This window comes from Rhinichthys klamathensis, unplaced genomic scaffold (assembly GCF_029890125.1).
Source record: "Rhinichthys klamathensis goyatoka isolate OS25496 unplaced genomic scaffold, OSU_Roscu_1.1 h1tg000092l_1, whole genome shotgun sequence".
NCBI lineage: Eukaryota > Metazoa > Chordata > Actinopteri > Cypriniformes > Leuciscidae > Rhinichthys > Rhinichthys klamathensis.
In genome coordinates this window covers 194,341-215,044 of record NW_026606631.1, presented here as the reverse complement: position 1 = coordinate 215,044, position 20,704 = coordinate 194,341, and the positions used below count along the sequence as shown (strand labels likewise).

The following is a 20,704-nucleotide window of genomic DNA, read 5'->3' as shown; positions in this document are numbered from 1 at the left end:
TGGTGTTGTGTTTTTAGCAAGGACTTGACATTTATAGATGCTATCATTCCAATAAAAAACCCTCATCTATACGAAGACCCATCACTGAGAAAACGGTTGTAAATAACTGGGTGATTGTTTCTCGCTCTAGTTGATGTTATGCGGGATGCAGGAAATCGATCTGAACGACTGGCAGAAGAACACCATTTATCGGCATTACACCAAAAACAGCAAGCAAATCCACTGGTTCTGGCAGGTAAGTCGTGTGTGTGTTTTTATGCAGTCACAGCTACTCCCGCGTTTCTCTTTTTACTATATATATGTCATTGTGTGTCACACAGGTCGTGAAGGAAATGGACAATGAGAAGAGAATTCGGCTTCTGCAGTTCGTCACAGGAACTTGTCGACTGCCGGTTGGAGGTTTCGCAGAACTGATAGGTACAGCTATAATATCTTAATGTACCTTTACACACAACAGTGCATTTTGATAACACTATTTACCGTGTTAATAATAATAATAACATTAATTAGTGAACTAATTAGTTAAATTTTCCTTTTTACTATAGTTACTATTACTCTGAGTAGTCATCGATTCACCAGTAGTATTTGTCTGCAAGCCTAACACATTAATTGAATCATTTTGCCCTATAGACAGTTTTCATACAATATGAAATTACTGCATGCTATCAAAATCTCAAATATGGAGCATTTCATGGTTGTTTCTTTGGCCTTAGTGTGTTTACTTAGTGGTTTAGAGGAGGAGGATTTCCAACTTTTTGGTTGATAAGCTTAAAGGAGTAGTTCACTTCAGAATGAAAATTTCCTGATAATTTACTCTCCCCCACGTCATCCAAGATGTTCATGTCTTTCTTTCTTCAGTCGAAAAGAAATTAAGGTTTTTGAGGAAAACATACACTCCATATAGTGACTTCAACAAGTTACAACAGGTTGAAGGTCCAAATGTCAGTTTCAGTGCAGCTTCAAAGTCTCGTCACGATCTCAGCCGAGGAATAAGAGTCTTATCTAGACAAACCATCGGTCGTTCTTTTTAGAAAATGACAGATCGTTTCACTAGACCTTTATTCCTCGGCTGGGATCGTGTCGAGTCTTTGAAGCTGCACTGAAACTGACATTTGGACCTTCAAACCGTTGGACCCTGTTGAAGTCACTATATGGAGAATGTTTTCCTCAAAAACCTTAATTTGACTAATTTGACTTGACTTAAATGACTGAAGAAAGAAAGACATGAACATCTTGGATGACGTGGGGGAGAGTAAATTATCAGGAAATTTTAATTCTGAAGTGAATTAATTATCAGGACATTACTAATACTTTAGTAATTCAACTAATCCTTTAACAATGTTGATGGAACGAAAGGAAAAGCTTGAAATGGTGGCACTGTCCATGAATATGGTACAAAATAGGGCCTTAACAGAGTCAGTGAAAGGAGGTGCGTAACCTTTGGAGAATGTTAATGAAGTATCATGAGCTAATGCTGCCTTCACGCGCTATCGGAAAAGTTGTGATTACGAGCTTTGTCGCATTCAAGCGCTTTGTTGTTGGAAAGAACAGGAATCATGAAGGACACCAGGTTTTTTTCTTGCATATTTATTGGGAAAATCTTATTAAAGCCAAAATGATATTTAGCATCCCATTCATTGACATCCATATAAACATTCACCATGCTTTAGATGGCTTGCTGACAGTTCTAAAATTTCTGTCAAATACAGGCTATTTTCACTGTGTATAAAATCACATTTTATTCACCCTGTTTTGCTGTGTTTATGACAATTATATTAAAATATTAAGCGGGTAAGAATATTTCTCTTTTGGCTGCTGATCTGTCATCTATTTAATTTCAGGTAACATTTGGAACTGGAGAATTTTGGAGGAACAGTCTGTAATTACTGAAAGTGCTTATGATACATTAAAGACTTCAGTTAATAGACTACATTTTTTAGAGTGACGGATCTAAAATATTTCAGTTAAATATTGATCTTGTGTAGAGAAAAATATGCTTGTAAACGATAAGGATGTCCAATATGAGTGGATCAGTCTTTGGAGCGTCCTCAGTTTCACAGGTGGGCCACCGTACCGTCCACCTATTTTCCCGAGAGTCATGTTATATTATAATTTAATATGCACTACTTGAACAACAAGAACAAACGAATGAAGAATAGCAGTCACACAGCAGTCGTTCTCCCTCCGCCATGTTTAACGTTTATGGCCTGTCCAACTCAAAATGATCCCACAGCCTCCCAGTGAGAAATACGACTTGAGAAGGGCGTTCATGTCAAATTTTTAACTAGGAAATTCATATTTACAATAATCCCGAAAACACGTTACGGCAGCATAAATACAGTAAGTTATTCAATTAAAGAAAACCCATTTGTTTGATCAAGTCTTTCCACCATTCAGCTTTGACCTGAAGTCTGTCCACATTGTACATATTCAATGTTTAGAAATGTAAATATTTCTAATAGTTTATCATTTTATCGCCTCATTGTCTAGGAAGTAACGGGCCACAAAAATTTTGCATAGACAAAGTGGGGAAGGAAACGTGGCTGCCTAGAAGTCACACTTGGTGAGATGCAAATGTTCAACCTAAATCTGAAAAATAATAGAAAAGAACTGTTTTTATAAAACTGTTTTGTGACTTATTTGTCCCTCCTGTCTTACATTTTCAGCTTTAACCGTCTGGATCTGCCACCCTATAAGAACATGGAGCAGCTACGAGAAAAACTTCTGTTTGCTATCGAGGAAACCGAGGGATTCGGACAAGAGTGACGAGCATGGAAAGGACAGGACCAAGAAAATTATTAATCAGTTTCTTGTGACTAGGCCATTAATACCACTAATGTGGACTGAATGGACAGACTGTTGAAGAGACTTGCTGCAGATTTACAGTTCAATTACTAGTTTATCTAAAAATGAAAACTCACCCTCACATCATTCTGTACACGAAGAATTTTGAGGAAAGGTCACTATGAACTGTTGTTGTATGGAAAAGCAGAGTGTGGGATTCTCCAAACTTCAGATAACAGCAATGCTGGTGATGACATGAGGATGAGTAAAACAATGAGTTTCATTTTTGGATATAACGATCACTTTAAACAGCAGAGCAAAGCACTGATGGACCAGCAGCAGATACATGATTCGTTTGAATGTAACATTTAATCTGGCCTCTTCTGGGAATGATAACTTCACCTTACATTTCTATGCAGAGAAAGCAGTGCAAATTATGACATAGGTCACTGCATTATTTCATTATCAAGATTTTTTAAATGAATTCCCTGAATTGCCTAAATCAAAATGTGATCAATCCTGATTTTCAGTGTGAGGTGAAATTCTCAACCCCCTCATTATAATGCAGCATTCAACACAGAAATATTACTATTAATAATACAATAAACTGCAGCAAATGTCATGAACCGCATAGCTGGAGCTCATGTGTCATATCAGTGTATATGGGCTAGAGGACCATCGAGATGATTGAGAAAATAATTGTTTTAAAAAAGATTGATCAGATATGATTTCATTATTTTGTGACATGCCATGCTACACTGTACATAGTTGAAATAAAATCCAGTTATGGACTGTGAAAACATTTTGGATTGTGACAGAAAAATCCTTTTTACTCCGTGACATATTAGGTAAAGAAACCAAACTCTTCCAGATGTACACCTTAAGGTTTGCTTCTCTGCAGTCTCATTTTGGAACAAAACATGTATTCATTTTGACCATTAATGATGTTTTATGAGGTCTTTGTTTTTATAGGAATTAGGGTTATTTACCCAAGTGAAAATTTCTGTCCTTGAATGATTTAAATGAATTAATTAATAACAATATTTTAAAAAGCATGTATCCAATTTGGCATTTGTGCACTTTTATAACAAAGAATGGCTGTCCCCAATACTGCCATCCATCTCAAGCATTTTAAAGGTGCAGTAAGTGATTTCTGAGAAACAAACAAACACACCAATGCAAGAATAAAGCAAAGCAAAATAATGCTTCAATGACACTCAAAACTGTCCTGTGACTATAGCTAACATTACAACAACGGCATCTTAGTTCTGTGAAACAGCAAAACCAATGTTACTCGCATACGGAGAAGAAACGACCAAACCTCAGTGTTCCTATATAGAGGTTATGCACGTGACGTCACTGGCACTGAGTGGCAGAAACACTGAGCGGTGGAAACACTGAGTGGCAGAAACACTGAGCGGCAGAAACACTGAGCGGCAGACACACTGAGCGGCGGAAACACTGAGCGGCAGAAACACTGAGCGGCAGAAACACTGAGTGGCGGAAACACTGAGCGGCGGAAACACTGAGCGGCAGAAACACTGAGCGGCAGAAACACTGAGTGGCGGAAACACTGAGCGGCGGAAACACTGAGCGGCGGAAACACTGAGCGGCAGAAACACTGAGCGGCAGAAACACTGAGCGGCGGAAACACTGAGTGGCGGAAACACTGAGCGGCGGAAACACTGAGCGGCGGAAACACTGAGTGGCGGAAACACTGAGCGGCGGAAACACTGAGTGGCGGAAACACTGAGCGGCGGAAACACAGCGGCGGAAACACTGAGCGGCAGAAACACTGAGCGGCGGAAACACTGAAACACTGAGGGTCAGAAACACAAACACTGAGCGGCGGAAACACTGAAACACTGAGTGGCGGAAACACTGAGTGGCAGAAACACAAACACTGAGCGGCGGAAACACTGAAACACTGAGTGGTGGAAACACTGAGCGGCGGAAACTTTGAAACACTGAGCGGCGGAAACACTGAGCGGCGGAAACACTGAGCGGCGGAAACACTGAGCGGCGAAAACACTGAGCGGCTGAAACACTGAGCGGCTGAAACACTGAGCGGCTGAAACACTGAGCGGCTGAAACACTGAGCGGCTGAAACACTGAGCGGCTGAAACACTGAGCGGCGGAAACACTGAGCGGTGGAAACACTGAGCGGTGGAAACTGAGCGGTGGAAACACTGAGCGGCGGAAACACTGAGCGGCGGAAACACTGAGCGGCGGAAATACTGAGCGGCGGAAACACTGAGCGGCGGAAACACTGAGCGGCGGAAACACTGAGCGGCGGAAACACTGAGCGGCGGAAACACTGAGCGGCGAAAACACTGAGCGGCGGAAACACTGAGCGGCGGAAACACTTAGCGGCGGAAACACTGAGCGGCAGAAACACTGAGCGGCGGAAATACTGAGCGGCAGAAACACTGAAACACTGAGCGGCTGAAACACTGAGCGGCTGAAACACTGAGCGGCGGAAACACTGAAACACTGAGCGGCTGAAACACTGAGCGGCTGAAACACTGAGCGGCGGAAACACTGAAACACTGAGCGGCTGAAACACTGAGCGGCTGAAACACTGAGCGGCGGAAACACTGAGCGGCAGAAACACTGAGCGGCGGAAACACTGAAACACTGAGCGGCTGAAACACTGAGCGGTGGAAACACTGAGCGGCGGAAACACTGAGCGGCGGAAACACTGAGCGGCAGAAACACTGAGCGGCAGAAACACAGAAACACTGAGCGGCAGAAACACTGAGCGGCGGAAACACTGAGCGGCGGAAACACTGAGCGGCGGAAACACTGAGCGGCAGAAACACAGAAACACTGAGCGCCGGAAACACTGAGGGGCAGAAACACTGAAACACTGAGCGGCGGAAACACTGAGCGGCGGAAACACTGAGCGGCGGAAACACTGAGCGGTGAGCAGCGGAAACACTGAGCGGCAGAAACACTGAAAATGGGAGCACTGTTCTCCCAGTGACCGTTTGAAGATCTACATTTATGTTGTGATTAACATGATTGCTAGCGGACAGCTTCGAGCTTCCACATCCTTGGACTCATAATTATGCGTTTCTGGCTGTTTTGCAAATGCCTTAATTATCTCCTATTTAACTACATAAGCTACATTAAGATGAAGATTACACAAATGTCCAATATGAGCCGATCAGTCTTTAAAAGCATCCTCTTTGGAGCATCAGTGTGAAATTTAATGTTTATACAGAAAAAATTCTTCATTCTGTAAACACAAACAGCTGATGTCATGAAAATGACTGATCAAGTGTCTGAAGTCTGATATAAGGACCAGTGTGGTTGAGCTGTATGAAGGCTTGAGACATCTGTTCATTCAGTACAGCTCTCGACAGCATCAGTCAGTGTCGCTTATTTGGCATCAAATCTTAACTGTACAGAACTGTATTGTAAAAAAAAAAAGAAAAAAAAAAGGTTATTTAAGTTTTCACTCCAGTCATGTCTTTTAGGAAAGATAAAGATCTACAACAAGATCTGTAATCTTTTAACAACAACTGTTTTTGATATCATGTAATAGCCTATACTCATCTAAAAACGATAATTTATTAAAACACTGTTTATTGAATTTATAATAGTTGAGAAAAAATATTAAAATAGGCTACTGTATTTGGTAACACTTATACCCTTTATATATATAATGCATTCTATTCGTAATATACGTTATAATTATATTTTCATAAATAATTGTAACAAAGTTAAAATGCATTATAATATTAGCAGATTCCTTGCATCTGAAATTGGTTGTTTGTCTGTTTTATTGCATTATACTTGCTAAAGGTGTAATTAATATATAAGTATTGTCAGTGATGTAGTGGTGCCTGGAGAAGTGGGTATACTCTTAATTTATGCCCCCAATATTTTTTTAAGCGTCCCAGCAAAGGACGAACGATCTGTGTTATAAACAGTGACATGTAAGACTAGTCTTGCATTAGTATTGAATATGCTAGACCAGGGATTCCCAAAGTGTGGTACGGGGGTACGCGAGCTGCCACCAGGGGGTGCGCGAGAGGAAAAATGTAATGGCGGTCTGTTTTGTAAGTGGGATTTTTCCATACAATAAAATAAAAACCATGAACAGTAAACATTTCCTTTGTAATCGCTTTTATTTTAAAAAAAAACCTATAATTTATTAGTTTTTGATAGAAACGTTGAAAACAGCTGCTGTCTTCTACGCACTGCTCTGCACTGCAGCCGCTAACGTGACAAATGTGCTTTCGCGCGATGGCTGGCGCTGAGCCAGTGCTGTCATATATCACAACCATTGAGTGTTTTCAACAACATAATGTTTATTTTAGGTTTCAGACATTTAAATACACATAAGTACTAGCAAAACAATGATTTTGATTTTGCTGATTTCTATGGAAGCGGCAATATTAATCCTTTTCATTATAATAAGACGACACAAGAGCTTTACATTTTACCCTATTCTTCTCCCAGTTCACCGGCCTCTTACTTTCACTTTTAAATCCAACAGATCCGATTCTCTGTACTGTGGCACAAACTAACGATCGTTATGAAGGTGTTTGAACAATAAAACACATCCACTTGCACATATTTGACAATCGGAATATCAGTGTTTCATGCTATAGCTAATACATTTGTGAATATTTTTGATAAAAAAGGAAAAATGACATAAAAGCAGATCATCATTCATTCAGCGCTGTGTTGTGGTTGCGCTGTGTCACGTGACAAGGAATGACGCGTCACCATGGAAACATTAAAGTGACAAGTTCTAAATAACGGTCGCCTTGAAAAACTCACGCTGGGGGGTCAGTTAAAATATTTTAAACTTACGTGTGAAATGGTTAAAAGTGGAAGCTTGTGCGTAGCTTTGTTGCATTATATTGAAACTTTGTTGATGTTGTTATTGTCATGCGTGTTCTGGTTTTAGTGCATGATTAAACATGAGTCTTTATATGGCGATTAAACAAAGCTTTGTTGCATTTTTTTTGTTTGAAGTGGGGATTGGGGGTGCGCCAACCCGGTTGGGACATAGAAGGGGGTGCGCAGGAAAAAAAGTTTGGGAACCGCTGTGCTAGACTATAGAATAATGAATAGAATAGAACATATAGAATTACTAGTATTCTTGCATATCAGGCCTGTACGCAGGGTTTTCTAAATACCCAGGTCCCATAAATGATATTGCTATTTGATCAGATTAACCCTCTGGGCTTCTTGGTAAATGGGTTACACTTAGCTTCCTCCCGGTCAAAAAACGGACGAAGCCTTAAAATGTAACTTTACTTTTTCCCAGGATAACCAATCAAATATTGTTTTGTTCTATAATATTTTCTGATTATTATTTAGAATTTTTAGAATTTTTTATGATACTTTGCATTAATTATATAATTTTTATGAGCTATTCTTTCCATTAGAATTAATATATATTTTTTTATTTTATATATTTTTTTTTTAAAATTTCACATCAAAATAGAGTGCCAGCCTAAAAAAAAAAATGTTCAAGTAGAAGAGCGCCATCTAGTGGCTTTAAAAAATAGTTAAATGTGTGCAATGTCCTGTACCTGCCTATAGCTTCCTATATAAACACATAGAAAGGCTTTTTGATTCCTTTTGTTGTTTAGGACATTACTTATTTGCACTATTGATGTTTTAGAGTGTCACCCCTTCATTGCTGTACACTTTTTTTCTGCACAGTGGCTGATCTGTAGCTTGTACCACCAAAAGTTTCTCTGAGTTTTCGTATTTTTTCATATTTTCCATTCATTTCCTATGTCGCCTGTTTTTGACCGGGAGGAAGCTAAGTGTGACTATTTTTTTTTACGACCCTTTAACATATCAGAATCATCTCCTTGATTTTTTTGTGTGTTCATATAGGTAATACAACAAAAGTCACCAAGTTTCACCCCCATCCGATGAAGCAAAAAAAATTAAACAATTCAAAATGTAAACGTTTTCGGTCATTTTCGGACGAAGAAGCCGAATCAGTTCCAGTTTCAGCTACTTTTTCTTTGCTAAATTAATCAATGTTTTTGGACTAATCTGTTCATTTAATTAATGGCTCAATTGCTCACTCATAAAGACAGTCACTTGTCGCCGCCTTCTGGCTTAATGATGCAAGTTGCGCAAACACAGACAAGCGGAGTGATACAAACAGTGAAAAGTCGGACACATTCGAGGTAACGTTATACAAATATTTACAATAATAATGGCAATATATTTAATAGGGTTCTTGTGTTGTTAAATTGAGCTTATCATTTCCACTGTCTTTGATCAAACTTATTTCTGTCGGTCATTAAAAACTTTTATCGAAAAACAGCCGTATATTTTAGCTACTTGCATCTATCTCACACTGTATGATCGTTAACTGAAGTGAAGCGTCGCGTTGGGATTCGCGCTCGGCTCACGCTTCTGTGAACAAAAATCCTGCTTGCTTTGATTGGGCTCAAACATTTTCACATTAGTCTCAGCCTCAGACGTCACGCCCACGGAACGTTGGCTAAACGTCTGATGCATATGGTACACTTAACTGGAAACACTTCAGGAATGTCGAAGTCGTCATCTGATTGGTTGAATTTTATCGGATTTCCGGGGGGCGCGAGTGTCGCGTTTATTTTCGGTCCGCCGGGAAACAAAGCGCAGACGTGTGATTGCGGAAGAAAAACTGTTGTGTTTACATGAGTGACAATGAGCATTTATCAAGATCAGCTAAACGTAGGATTCTCAAAAGTATGCGAGGTTCACGGCATAGACTCTTGAAGTTTTCTTCTCCTTCTTTGATTTTCTATGCTGACTGACTTGTTGCACGCCGGTCTGTTGTTGTGGGGACATTTCCACGCCCCGAAACGTGACGCTGAACGAAACTAACTGTAATTGGAAAAAACTTAATTGCCTGTTGAATAAATCTAATAAGAATTCCCTTGCAAAATTAAGAATAAATAATAATATTATAAGTGATCCAATTTCTGTAGCTGACGCCTTTAATCAGCACTTTTCTTCTGTTTGTAATTTACGTCCACCTGATTTCTGTTACTCCAACCCTGTAAATAGTAATGTAGTAAACAGTTCTTTTTCATTTACTACAATTCTTCCCACTGAGGTACAGCAGGCAATCTCCGAAATTAAATCTGGAAGTGGTGTTGGTATAGATGGTCTGGAGATAAAGTTTATTAAAATTGCCTCTCATGTTCTAGCATATCCATTATGTGATCTATTTAATTTATCTATTTCTACTTGCAAAGTTCCAGTCATGTGGAAGTGTGCTAGAGTAACACCTTTATACAAAAGTGGTGATTCTCTTGATTTTAACAATTATAGACCAATCTCAATTATTAGTAATGTAGTAAAAGTATTTGAAAAAATTATATTCAAGAGACTGTTTAAATACATTAATGAGTTTTCTATTTTTTCTCCAAACCAATCAGGTTTTAGGCCCAATTACTCCACCACTACTGCTCTTACAAAATTTGTTAACGATGTTACATCTGCTTTGGACAATAATATGTCCACTGGAGCAATATTTATAGATCTTACCAAAGCGTTTGATCTGGTTGATCATTATATTCTCCTTGATAAATTATACAATATTGGTCTCTCCGAACAGTCCATTTTATGGTTTAATTCATATCTTCACTACAGACGTCAGTGTGTAAATTTTAATGGTGCTCTCTCTCAGTTCATGATCATGGAAAAGGGTGTTCCTCAAGGTTCTTGTTTAGGCCCTCTTTTATTTTCCATCTTCATTAATGACCTCCCACAAGTGTGCTCTGATAGTCAAATTATCTTGTATGCTGATGATACATTCATTTATTCTTCAAAACGTGATATTAATTTAATTCAATCATCACTGCAACTTGATTTTAATACTATTCAAAAGTGGTTCTCGAATAATGGACTTATATTGAATAAAAGTAAGTCTTATAGTATGTTATTTTCCACTAGATCTGCCCGACATAACCATGGTAATAGTTTAACATTTACATTTTCAGATGGTATATTTGTGGAGAATGTTGAGGAATTTAAATACTTGGGCCTCTGGCTTGACTCCAGCCTCTCCTTTAGGCCTCATATTGACTATATAGTGAAAAGAGTAAATTATAATTTGAGACTATTATACCGTTCAATTAATTGCTTTACACAATTGATTAGACTAAGAATTGTAACTCAGCTTCTATTTCCTATTATTGATTATGCTGACTTTGTCTATATGAGTACAACAGAATCACACCTTAAATCCTTAAATATAGTCTATAACAGTCTCTGTCGATTTGTGTTGAGATGTCCGTTTCTAACCCATCATTGTCATATGTACCAACAATTGAATCTTTTATCACCAAAGGCTAGACGTCAGCTACACTGGTTTCAGTTTGTTTATAAATGGATATTTTTTAATTATCCTTTTTATTTGAAGCAATATTTAGTTCTATATAGGTTATGGTCTGAGACACCTTGATCATCCCTTTTTTTCTGTCCCAAAGATATCTAAAGAAATTGGAAGACGTGCTTTCAAATTCAAAGCCCCCTCAGATTGGAACAGTTTACCTTGTTCCTTAAGGTCCATCTCTTCCTTTCCACTCTTTAAGTCAGCCCTTTTAACTTATTTGCAATCGTGTGACCAATGTATATGTTTTCCTGGTATATGAGCTTTTGTGTCTCTAATGCCCTTAGTAAGAAATTATGTATGTGCATGCACGTTTGTATGCATATGTGTATATAGGTAGGCCTATGTATTTTTGTATTGGTATGTGTGTAGGTTATATTTGTTTGTTTTTGTGGTTTCGTCAAAAATGGTTCTCTCCTGTAATATCTTAATGTCATACTATATTGTTTATGTGAAAATGCTTTGGACAGAGGTGGGACAGGTTGAGGTGGTTGGTTGTGAAGAAGAGCATTAGTGTGTGCGAATGTGTAAGTGTTTGGTGTTATCTTGAGGACCCCCTCGAAAATGAGATGTTGGCCTTGGCCAAAGAAAGCTGCTATGAATTCCAGACCTTCAGCCGTCAGTCTGAAGGTCTGGCTACGCGAGACTATTTTGACATTGACGACGAGCGGGTGTTTGAGTGCTGAAGCAGCTCAGACGAAAATTGATGGGTGAATCATTGCAGCACCAAATTAGAGTTAATATTAGGGAATTATTGCACAACTTTCATTATATAGGCTACACTAAAAATGGATGACAAGGCATAATTAATGCAACAAAACACGTTTATATAAAGGCTTTAAGTAATTAAATATTTCTTTATTTATCTGAGAACAAATGCTGTCCTTTAAAGTGAACAACATTTCTGTAATAAATGTGGGCCTATTTTAACCCCCAACAGTGTTGACGGAGATGCAAACAAACAGAAAACAAAAGGTACTAGTAAAGATACACTAAATAAACGTTTAAAGCAAGCTTTGATTCTGCCACTGTCACTGAATAATAATAATTTCCTGTTTGTTCACTTTTGATCAAGCTGTTGCTTTACTTAATTTATTTACAAATAAAATAATAAATTAATATCTAGAAGTCTGCTTTCAACACATTTACAGTTCACTGGAAGAGAAGATTGTAGCTGTATCGCATAGACCCGGTCTTGTATTAAAGCGCCCTCTATCGGGCGAATGTGGAGACTCTTATTTTGAAATCTTTGCTATTCTACTTCTGCTGTGGGTGTAAGACCTGTGCAAGACTTCTCCCAAGACACGAGCAAGCACACGAAGAACACTTTTATGACCTTCTGAATTTATATTTGCATCCGTAACTCGCATGAGTGTTAACCAGGCATTTAAGTGTGAGTACATGAATACTGCGTTAACAGTAATGTTGTAAAAACACATGCTAAGTCTCATCATGAATTTCCACTGTTCATGTATACCATCAGATCATGTGGAGTCCTGATGAAATAGCCAGTTTGTGTTATAATCACTTTAATAAACTGCCCAAGAGAGGAAAGCCAGAGGCGGGCAGAGAGTGGACTCTACTGGCTGCTGTCATTCTTCTGACTGACAGCTCAGACCACAAGACAGGTTAGCAAGCCTGCTTAACTAATGCTCATCTCATAAACACTGATGTGAAAACTTCAAAATGCCCCTTTAACCATTTAATCTCAGTTCAAAAGCAGGTTGTGTCTTTGGGGACGGGCACCAAATGCATCGGCCAGTCTGCTATGAGTATGAAGGGTAAATGTAAAAGATTTAAACAATTTGTCAAATACTAACCTAACCTACTTTGCAATCTCATATATTTTGTATTGGGATGATTTGCAGGTGATATTCTGAATGACAGTCATGCCGAGGTTATTGCTCGAAGGGGGTGTGTCAGGTAATTTAACTCATGACTTCAGAAACACTTTACAATAAGGTTCATTAGTTAACATTAGTTAATGTACAGTATTAACTAACATAAACTAACCATGGGCAATACATTTGTTAGTGTATTTGTTAAACTTTGTTAAGTTTAGTTAATAAAAATACAGCTGTTCATTGTTTGTTAATTTTAGTTCACAGTGCATTAACTAATATTAACAAGATTTTAATAAAGTATTAGTAAATGTTGAAATTAACACGAACAAAGATTAATAAATGCTGTATAAGTGCAGTTCATTGTTAGTTCATGCTAACTAATGTGGTTAACTAATGTTAACTAATGAACCTTATTGTAAAGCGTTACCAGAACTTCTTTGCATTTGTGATGCATTCACAAACAAAAACCCAGCTTCTTATATCGCAATCCTTCACAGTTACACGCACACTGTAAACATATCTTATGGGCATATTTGATGTATTTATTCGTTTACCTTTCTATATTTGTACATGGATTTGACATGCGTCAGGCGGATGTTGTGTCCTGTAACCTGTGTTCTAGATGACTGAAGTTCATGTGTGTTGTTGTAATGGAAGCCCAAATATAGGCCACATTTAAACGTTTTTTTTCTTTTTTTCTTTATGCGATACTTGGCTTGCTTTTGATGTTTTTACAGTGCAACAAATCAGTCTTAACAAATCTTTATTGTTTTCCCTAAACATCTAAACATTCCTAAAACAAGAAAACTATTTTAAAAAAATCCCTAACCTTATAGTTTATAAGACATTAAGACTTGTTTTCAGAGGATTTTATTTTTCTTGCTCCAATAATCAATATGTTGATAGAAGATACATATTTGTGAAATATATAGAGAAATTGAGTACAAGAAATACAAATTTTCATTTAATGTAACAGTACTTTAAAATCAAAACAGTTTTATAAATGTGAATTAGTCATTTTTCTAAATATAATAATGAAATGGCTCTATTCACGAGACACCAATAATGTAAAAATTAAAATCAAAAGAATGTGCTTCTTGGTCACACTGTTGGGACTAAATTTGGTTTTAAAGTAATAACAGTAAATGCATCTGTGCACTAGTGTTTGCTCGGCCACACTGATGCTTCTGTCCTCAGGTATCTGACAGAGCAGCTGCACAGGGCTGTGAGTGGCCAGAGCTCTGACGTCTTCTGTCCAGGAGCCGAACGGGGAAAATGGACAGTTAAACCAGGAGTTTCTTTCCTTTTCTTCACCAGTCAAACACCCTGTGAGTCCAGCTTTATGTCTTACATGTTAATATCTGTTTAGTTAAAAAGGGTCTCTGCTGTGCACTACCAGTCAAATATTTGTATACTCTTTCTCTTGTATTTAGGTGTTCAAGCACGAAGTGCTGAAAACCTATTGTAATTGCTATTTGAAAAAAAAAAAAATCCTAAAACGCATCGTGCAGCCCAAACCGTAAGGCCTAGAGACTTGAAACCTGGCCAGGTGGTAGGGCCTCAGTTTGGGGAGAACCTATCAGAGTATGACCCCGATTGGCCCATAGGTGGCGCTACAGCAACCAAAAGTACTAAATTGCTCATAACTCCTAGACCGTTTGACTTGGAATCAAGCTTTTTGCACCACTGTGTTCCTTGGCTCAAGACGGACAAGATGTATATCTAGAATCAAGATAGAATCAAGATTGGGCGTGTCAAAATACACTCAAAAGCCTATAAATCATAAATAAAAACTCAGAACTTCACAAAAATTGATGAGCATATGTGTCATGACATGGTGAAGAAGCATGCAAAGTTTCATGGAGATCGGACCATAGGTGGCGCTATAACTGTTAAAAAGCTTTAAAACCATATATTTCCTATGGTAAATTGCCTGTATTGGCTGTAAATTGTCTTTTCCATCTATGATCGTATACTTTTCATATCATAATGTTTAAAACCAGTGCAGTACAATTCTCTGGACTCTCTAGATCAATAATGATCAGAAAAGGTATAACTTCTTAATTTGGATGGCTATAATAGGGTCACTTCAATATGTGAATGTGGTATATCATGGTAAATCATCCTATAACATGGTAAATCATGGTAAACTATGTTAAATCATGCTAGATTCATGGTAAATCATACTGGAACATGGTAGATCATGAAAAATCACACTAAATTTGGTATATCATGGTAAATCATGCTAAAACATGGTCTATTCCATCTATGATGTCAATGGTTAAATGCTTGCTACATAAAACTTAATGTCTTTTGATGCTTTTGTGCTTAACGGCCTTAACGGCCTTAACTGCTTGAACACCGCTAAATGCTGCTTGCAGCTTTAATATTATTACTATGTTTTAGAAAAATAGTCATTAAATATTCAAACCAAAAAGTAAAACAAGGAAAATTATCAGTCAGTACATTTAAAGTGTTCGTTCACCCAAAATGAAAAATCTGTCATTAATTACTCTCCCTCATGTCGTTCCAAACCCGTAAGACCTTCGTTCATCTTCAGAACACAAATTAAGATATTTTTGATGAAATCCGAGAGCTTTCTATCCCTCCACTGACTACAATGTTATTACCACTTTCAAGGCCCAGAAAAGTATTAAAGACATCGTTAAAATAGTCTGTGTGACTACAGTGGTTCAACCTTAATGTTATGAAGCAACGAGAATACTTTTTGTGCGCAAAACCCCCCAAAGATAACGACTTTATTCAACACTCTCTGCTCTTCCATGTCAGTCTGAACTAGACAAAAATGAACCGAAACTCAGCGTATATAGCCTAGCCTCACAGACATGAGAAATACATCTATAGATCATCTATAGAAAGCTTGAAATGTCTTGAAACGAACCAATTCAATTGGAAAACAAAAACTCTGATTATGTTATCCGTATGAAAGGCGCATCCACCCCCAGTATGTTTAAGTAATTACATTAATATAAACGTGCGATTAGTCGACTCGAAATGTCTTTAGTCGAGGGCAGCCCTACTCCGACAGATGACAAAAGACAGACACTTTGTCTGGTTATGTCGATTTATGGGTGTGTCACCCCTGTCGGTGTCTGTTGGCGTCTGTCGGAGCTTCATGCTGAACTGGCGTCTGTAGGGTCGTGGAATGTGACACACTGTAATCTGGGGATTGTGAATTGGTCTTAAGAGTATTACTGGCCAGTTAACAGACACCTTTCATCCATTGGTGTTTCGTACACTAATAACAGGTACTGTCCTTAGAAATAAAGTGTTAGAGTCCTATCCCAGTTTATTATTCAACTCCAGTTTAAGAGTCTGTTGACTGTTAGAGAAACCTGTTCTTTGCAACTCTCACTGGTGATGCTAGTTGTGCAGAAATCCCACACTGAAGCTACAATCACCCTCATCTATACACCTTTTTTCTCTTTTAAAAGGACTGTTCCTTTAACACAGTGATTTTAAACTCATTGCACGTTTGTCTTGCAGTCTGCTTACTGACTGGCGGTTCACCCGTGGGGTGGAGGAACAAACTAAAGCCTTCCTGGACGGCTTCAATGAGGTTGTGCCTCTGGAGTGGCTGCGTTATTTTGATGAGAAAGAGTTGGAGGTGGGTGGTGGTGTTGTGTTTTTAGCAAGGACTTGACATTTATAGATGCTATCATTCCAATAAAAAACCCTCATCTATACGAAGACCCATCACTGAGAAAACGGTTGTAAATAACTGGGTGATTGTTTCTCGCTCTAGTTGATGTTATGCGGGATGCAGGAAATCGATCTGAACGACTGGCAGAAGAACACCATTTATCGGCATTACACCAAAAACAGCAAGCAAATCCACTGGTTCTGGCAGGTAAGTCGTGTGTGTGTTTTTATGCAGTCACAGCTACTCCCGCGTTTCTCTTTTTACTATATATATGTCATTGTGTGTCACACAGGTCGTGAAGGAAATGGACAATGAGAAGAGAATTCGGCTTCTGCAGTTCGTCACAGGAACTTGTCGACTGCCGGTTGGAGGTTTCGCAGAACTGATAGGTACAGCTATAATATCTTAATGTACCTTTACACACAACAGTGCATTTTGATAACACTATTTACCGTGTTAATAATAATAATAACATTAATTAGTGAACTAATTAGTTAAATTTTCCTTTTTACTATAGTTACTATTACTCTGAGTAGTCATCGATTCACCAGTAGTATTTGTCTGCAAGCCTAACACATTAATTGAATCATTTTGCCCTATAGACAGTTTTCATACAATATGAAATTACTGCATGCTATCAAAATCTCAAATATGGAGCATTTCATGGTTGTTTCTTTGGCCTTAGTGTGTTTACTTAGTGGTTTAGAGGAGGAGGATTTCCAACTTTTTGGTTGATAAGCTTAAAGGAGTAGTTCACTTCAGAATGAAAATTTCCTGATAATTTACTCTCCCCCACGTCATCCAAGATGTTCATGTCTTTCTTTCTTCAGTCGAAAAGAAATTAAGGTTTTTGAGGAAAACATACACTCCATATAGTGACTTCAACAAGTTACAACAGGTTGAAGGTCCAAATGTCAGTTTCAGTGCAGCTTCAAAGTCTCGTCACGATCTCAGCCGAGGAATAAGAGTCTTATCTAGACAAACCATCGGTCGTTCTTTTTAGAAAATGACAGATCGTTTCACTAGACCTTTATTCCTCGGCTGGGATCGTGTCGAGTCTTTGAAGCTGCACTGAAACTGACATTTGGACCTTCAAACCGTTGGACCCTGTTGAAGTCACTATATGGAGAATGTTTTCCTCAAAAACCTTAATTTGACTAATTTGACTTGACTTAAATGACTGAAGAAAGAAAGACATGAACATCTTGGATGACGTGGGGGAGAGTAAATTATCAGGAAATTTTAATTCTGAAGTGAATTAATTATCAGGACATTACTAATACTTTAGTAATTCAACTAATCCTTTAACAATGTTGATGGAACGAAAGGAAAAGCTTGAAATGGTGGCACTGTCCATGAATATGGTACAAAATAGGGCCTTAACAGAGTCAGTGAAAGGAGGTGCGTAACCTTTGGAGAATGTTAATGAAGTATCATGAGCTAATGCTGCCTTCACGCGCTATCGGAAAAGTTGTGATTACGAGCTTTGTCGCATTCAAGCGCTTTGTTATTGGAAAGAACAGGAATCATGAAGGACACCAGGTTTTTTTCTTGCATATTTATTGGGAAAATCTTATTAAAGCCAAAATGATATTTAGCATCCCATTCATTGACATCCATATAAACATTCACCATGCTTTAGATGGCTTGCTGACAGTTCTAAAATTTCTGTCAAATACAGGCTATTTTCACTGTGTATAAAATCACATTTTATTCACCCTGTTTTGCTGTGTTTATGACAATTATATTAAAATATTAAGCGGGTAAGAATATTTCTCTTTTGGCTGCTGATCTGTCATCTATTTAATTTCAGGTAACATTTGGAACTGGAGAATTTTGGAGGAACAGTCTGTAATTACTGAAAGTGCTTATGATACATTAAAGACTTCAGTTAATAGACTACATTTTTTAGAGTGACGGATCTAAAATATTTCAGTTAAATATTGATCTTGTGTAGAGAAAAATATGCTTGTAAACGATAAGGATGTCCAATATGAGTGGATCAGTCTTTGGAGCGTCCTCAGTTTCACAGGTGGGCCACCGTACCGTCCACCTATTTTCCCGAGAGTCATGTTATATTATAATTTAATATGCACTACTTGAACAACAAGAACAAACGAATGAAGAATAGCAGTCACACAGCAGTCGTTCTCCCTCCGCCATGTTTAACGTTTATGGCCTGTCCAACTCAAAATGATCCCACAGCCTCCCAGTGAGAAATACGACTTGAGAAGGGCGTTCATGTCAAATTTTTAACTAGGAAATTCATATTTACAATAATCCCGAAAACACGTTACGGCAGCATAAATACAGTAAGTTATTCAATTAAAGAAAACCCATTTGTTTGATCAAGTCTTTCCACCATTCAGCTTTGACCTGAAGTCTGTCCACATTGTACATATTCAATGTTTAGAAATGTAAATATTTCTAATAGTTTATCATTTTATCGCCTCATTGTCTAGGAAGTAACGGGCCACAAAAATTTTGCATAGACAAAGTGGGGAAGGAAACGTGGCTGCCTAGAAGTCACACTTGGTGAGATGCAAATGTTCAACCTAAATCTGAAAAATAATAGAAAAGAACTGTTTTTATAAAACTGTTTTGTGACTTATTTGTCCCTCCTGTCTTACATTTTCAGCTTTAACCGTCTGGATCTGCCACCCTATAAGAACATGGAGCAGCTACGAGAAAAACTTCTGTTTGCTATCGAGGAAACCGAGGGATTCGGACAAGAGTGACGAGCATGGAAAGGACAGGACCAAGAAAATTATTAATCAGTTTCTTGTGACTAGGCCATTAATACCACTAATGTGGACTGAATGGACAGACTGTTGAAGAGACTTGCTGCAGATTTACAGTTCAATTACTAGTTTATCTAAAAATGAAAACTCACCCTCACATCATTCTGTACACGAAGAATTTTGAGGAAAGGTCACTATGAACTGTTGTTGTATGGAAAAGCAGAGTGTGGGATTCTCCAAACTTCAGATAACAGCAATGCTGGTGATGACATGAGGATGAGTAAAACAATGAGTTTCATTTTTGGATATAACGATCACTTTAAACAGCAGAGCAAAGCACTGATGGACCAGCAGCAGATACATGATTCGTTTGAATGTAACATTTAATCTGGCCTCTTCTGGGAATGATAACTTCACCTTACATTTCTATGCAGAGAAAGCAGTGCAAATTATGACATAGGTCACTGCATTATTTCATTATCAAGATTTTTTAAATGAATTCCCTGAATTGCCTAAATCAAAATGTGATCAATCCTGATTTTCAGTGTGAGGTGAAATTCTCAACCCCCTCATTATAATGCAGCATTCAACACAGAAATATTACTATTAATAATACAATAAACTGCAGCAAATGTCATGAACCGCATAGCTGGAGCTCATGTGTCATATCAGTGTATATGGGCTAGAGGACCATCGAGATGATTGAGAAAATAATTGTTTTAAAAAAGATTGATCAGATATGATTTCATTATTTTGTGACATGCCATGCTACACTGTACATAGTTGAAATAAAATCCAGTTATGGACTGTGAAAACATTTTGGATTGTGACAGAAAAATCCTTTTTACTCCGTGACATATTAGGTAAAGAAACCAAACTCTTCCAGATGTACACCTTAAGGTTTGCTTCTCTGCAGTCTCATTTTGGAACAAAACATGTATTCATTTTGACCATTAATGATGTTTTATGAGGTCTTTGTTTTTATAGGAATTAGGGTTATTTACCCAAGTGAAAATTTCTGTCCTTGAATGATTTAAATGAATTAATTAATAACAATATTTTAAAAAGCATGTATCCAATTTGGCATTTGTGCACTTTTATAACAAAGAATGGCTGTCCCCAATACTGCCATCCATCTCAAGCATTTTAAAGGTGCAGTAAGTGATTTCTGAGAAACAAACAAACACACCAATGCAAGAATAAAGCAAAGCAAAATAATGCTTCAATGACACTCAAAACTGTCCTGTGACTATAGCTAACATTACAACAACGGCATCTTAGTTCTGTGAAACAGCAAAAC

At 37.8% G+C, this 20,704-nt stretch overlaps 3 protein-coding genes across 6 annotated transcripts in view; all 3 read left to right on the top strand.

Moving 5' to 3' along the window:
* wwp2 (WW domain containing E3 ubiquitin protein ligase 2) overlaps positions 1-2,945 on the top strand; it is a 99,910-nt gene extending 96,965 nt beyond the window's left edge. For all 4 annotated transcript variants that reach the window (XM_056252062.1, XM_056252064.1, XM_056252060.1 and 1 more), the window contains 4 exons: positions 131-235; positions 321-417; positions 2,491-2,563; positions 2,667-2,945. In XM_056252062.1, the coding sequence (XP_056108037.1) occupies positions 131-235; positions 321-417; positions 2,491-2,563; positions 2,667-2,766 (375 nt within the window). In that variant the 3' untranslated portion in view covers positions 2,767-2,945. The remainder of the gene's footprint in view (positions 1-130; positions 236-320; positions 418-2,490; positions 2,564-2,666) is intronic.
* Positions 2,946-12,397: 9,452 nt separating this feature from the next.
* On the top strand, positions 12,398-14,383 carry LOC130085990 (tRNA-specific adenosine deaminase 1-like). Its single transcript, XM_056252072.1, has 5 exons — positions 12,398-12,548; positions 12,639-12,783; positions 12,868-12,936; positions 13,024-13,078; positions 14,197-14,383. Exons 2-5 carry the CDS (start codon positions 12,642-12,644, stop codon positions 14,366-14,368), a joined length of 438 nt encoding a protein of 145 aa, XP_056108047.1. The 5' UTR covers positions 12,398-12,548; positions 12,639-12,641; the 3' UTR covers positions 14,369-14,383.
* A 1,704-nt stretch (positions 14,384-16,087) lies between these two features.
* Positions 16,088-19,580, top strand: LOC130085966 (NEDD4-like E3 ubiquitin-protein ligase WWP2). The gene is made up of 6 exons (XM_056252046.1): positions 16,088-16,152; positions 16,474-16,627; positions 16,766-16,870; positions 16,956-17,052; positions 19,126-19,198; positions 19,302-19,580. Exons 1-6 carry the CDS (start codon positions 16,088-16,090, stop codon positions 19,399-19,401), a joined length of 594 nt encoding a protein of 197 aa, XP_056108021.1. The 3' UTR covers positions 19,402-19,580.
* Positions 19,581-20,704: the final 1,124 nt, after the last annotated feature.

What these genes read in the sequence shown, in the direction of transcription:
- LOC130085966 (XM_056252046.1), top strand. Translation starts at nt 16,088, where the DNA reads ATGGGTGTGTCACCCCTGTCGGTGTCTGTTGGCGTCTGTCGGAGCTTC. An exon ending in TTCATGCTGAACTGGCGTCT is followed by an intron (nt 16,153 to 16,473) that starts GTAGGGTCGTGG and finishes CCTTTAACACAG; the next exon opens with TGATTTTAAACTCATTGCAC. An exon ending in TTGATGAGAAAGAGTTGGAG is followed by an intron (nt 16,628 to 16,765) that starts GTGGGTGGTGGT and finishes TTCTCGCTCTAG; the next exon opens with TTGATGTTATGCGGGATGCA.
- LOC130085990 (XM_056252072.1), top strand. Translation starts at nt 12,642, where the DNA reads ATGTGGAGTCCTGATGAAATAGCCAGTTTGTGTTATAATCACTTTAAT. An exon ending in GTCTGCTATGAGTATGAAGG is followed by an intron (nt 12,937 to 13,023) that starts GTAAATGTAAAA and finishes GATGATTTGCAG; the next exon opens with GTGATATTCTGAATGACAGT. An exon ending in GCTCGAAGGGGGTGTGTCAG is followed by an intron (nt 13,079 to 14,196) that starts GTAATTTAACTC and finishes TTCTGTCCTCAG; the next exon opens with GTATCTGACAGAGCAGCTGC.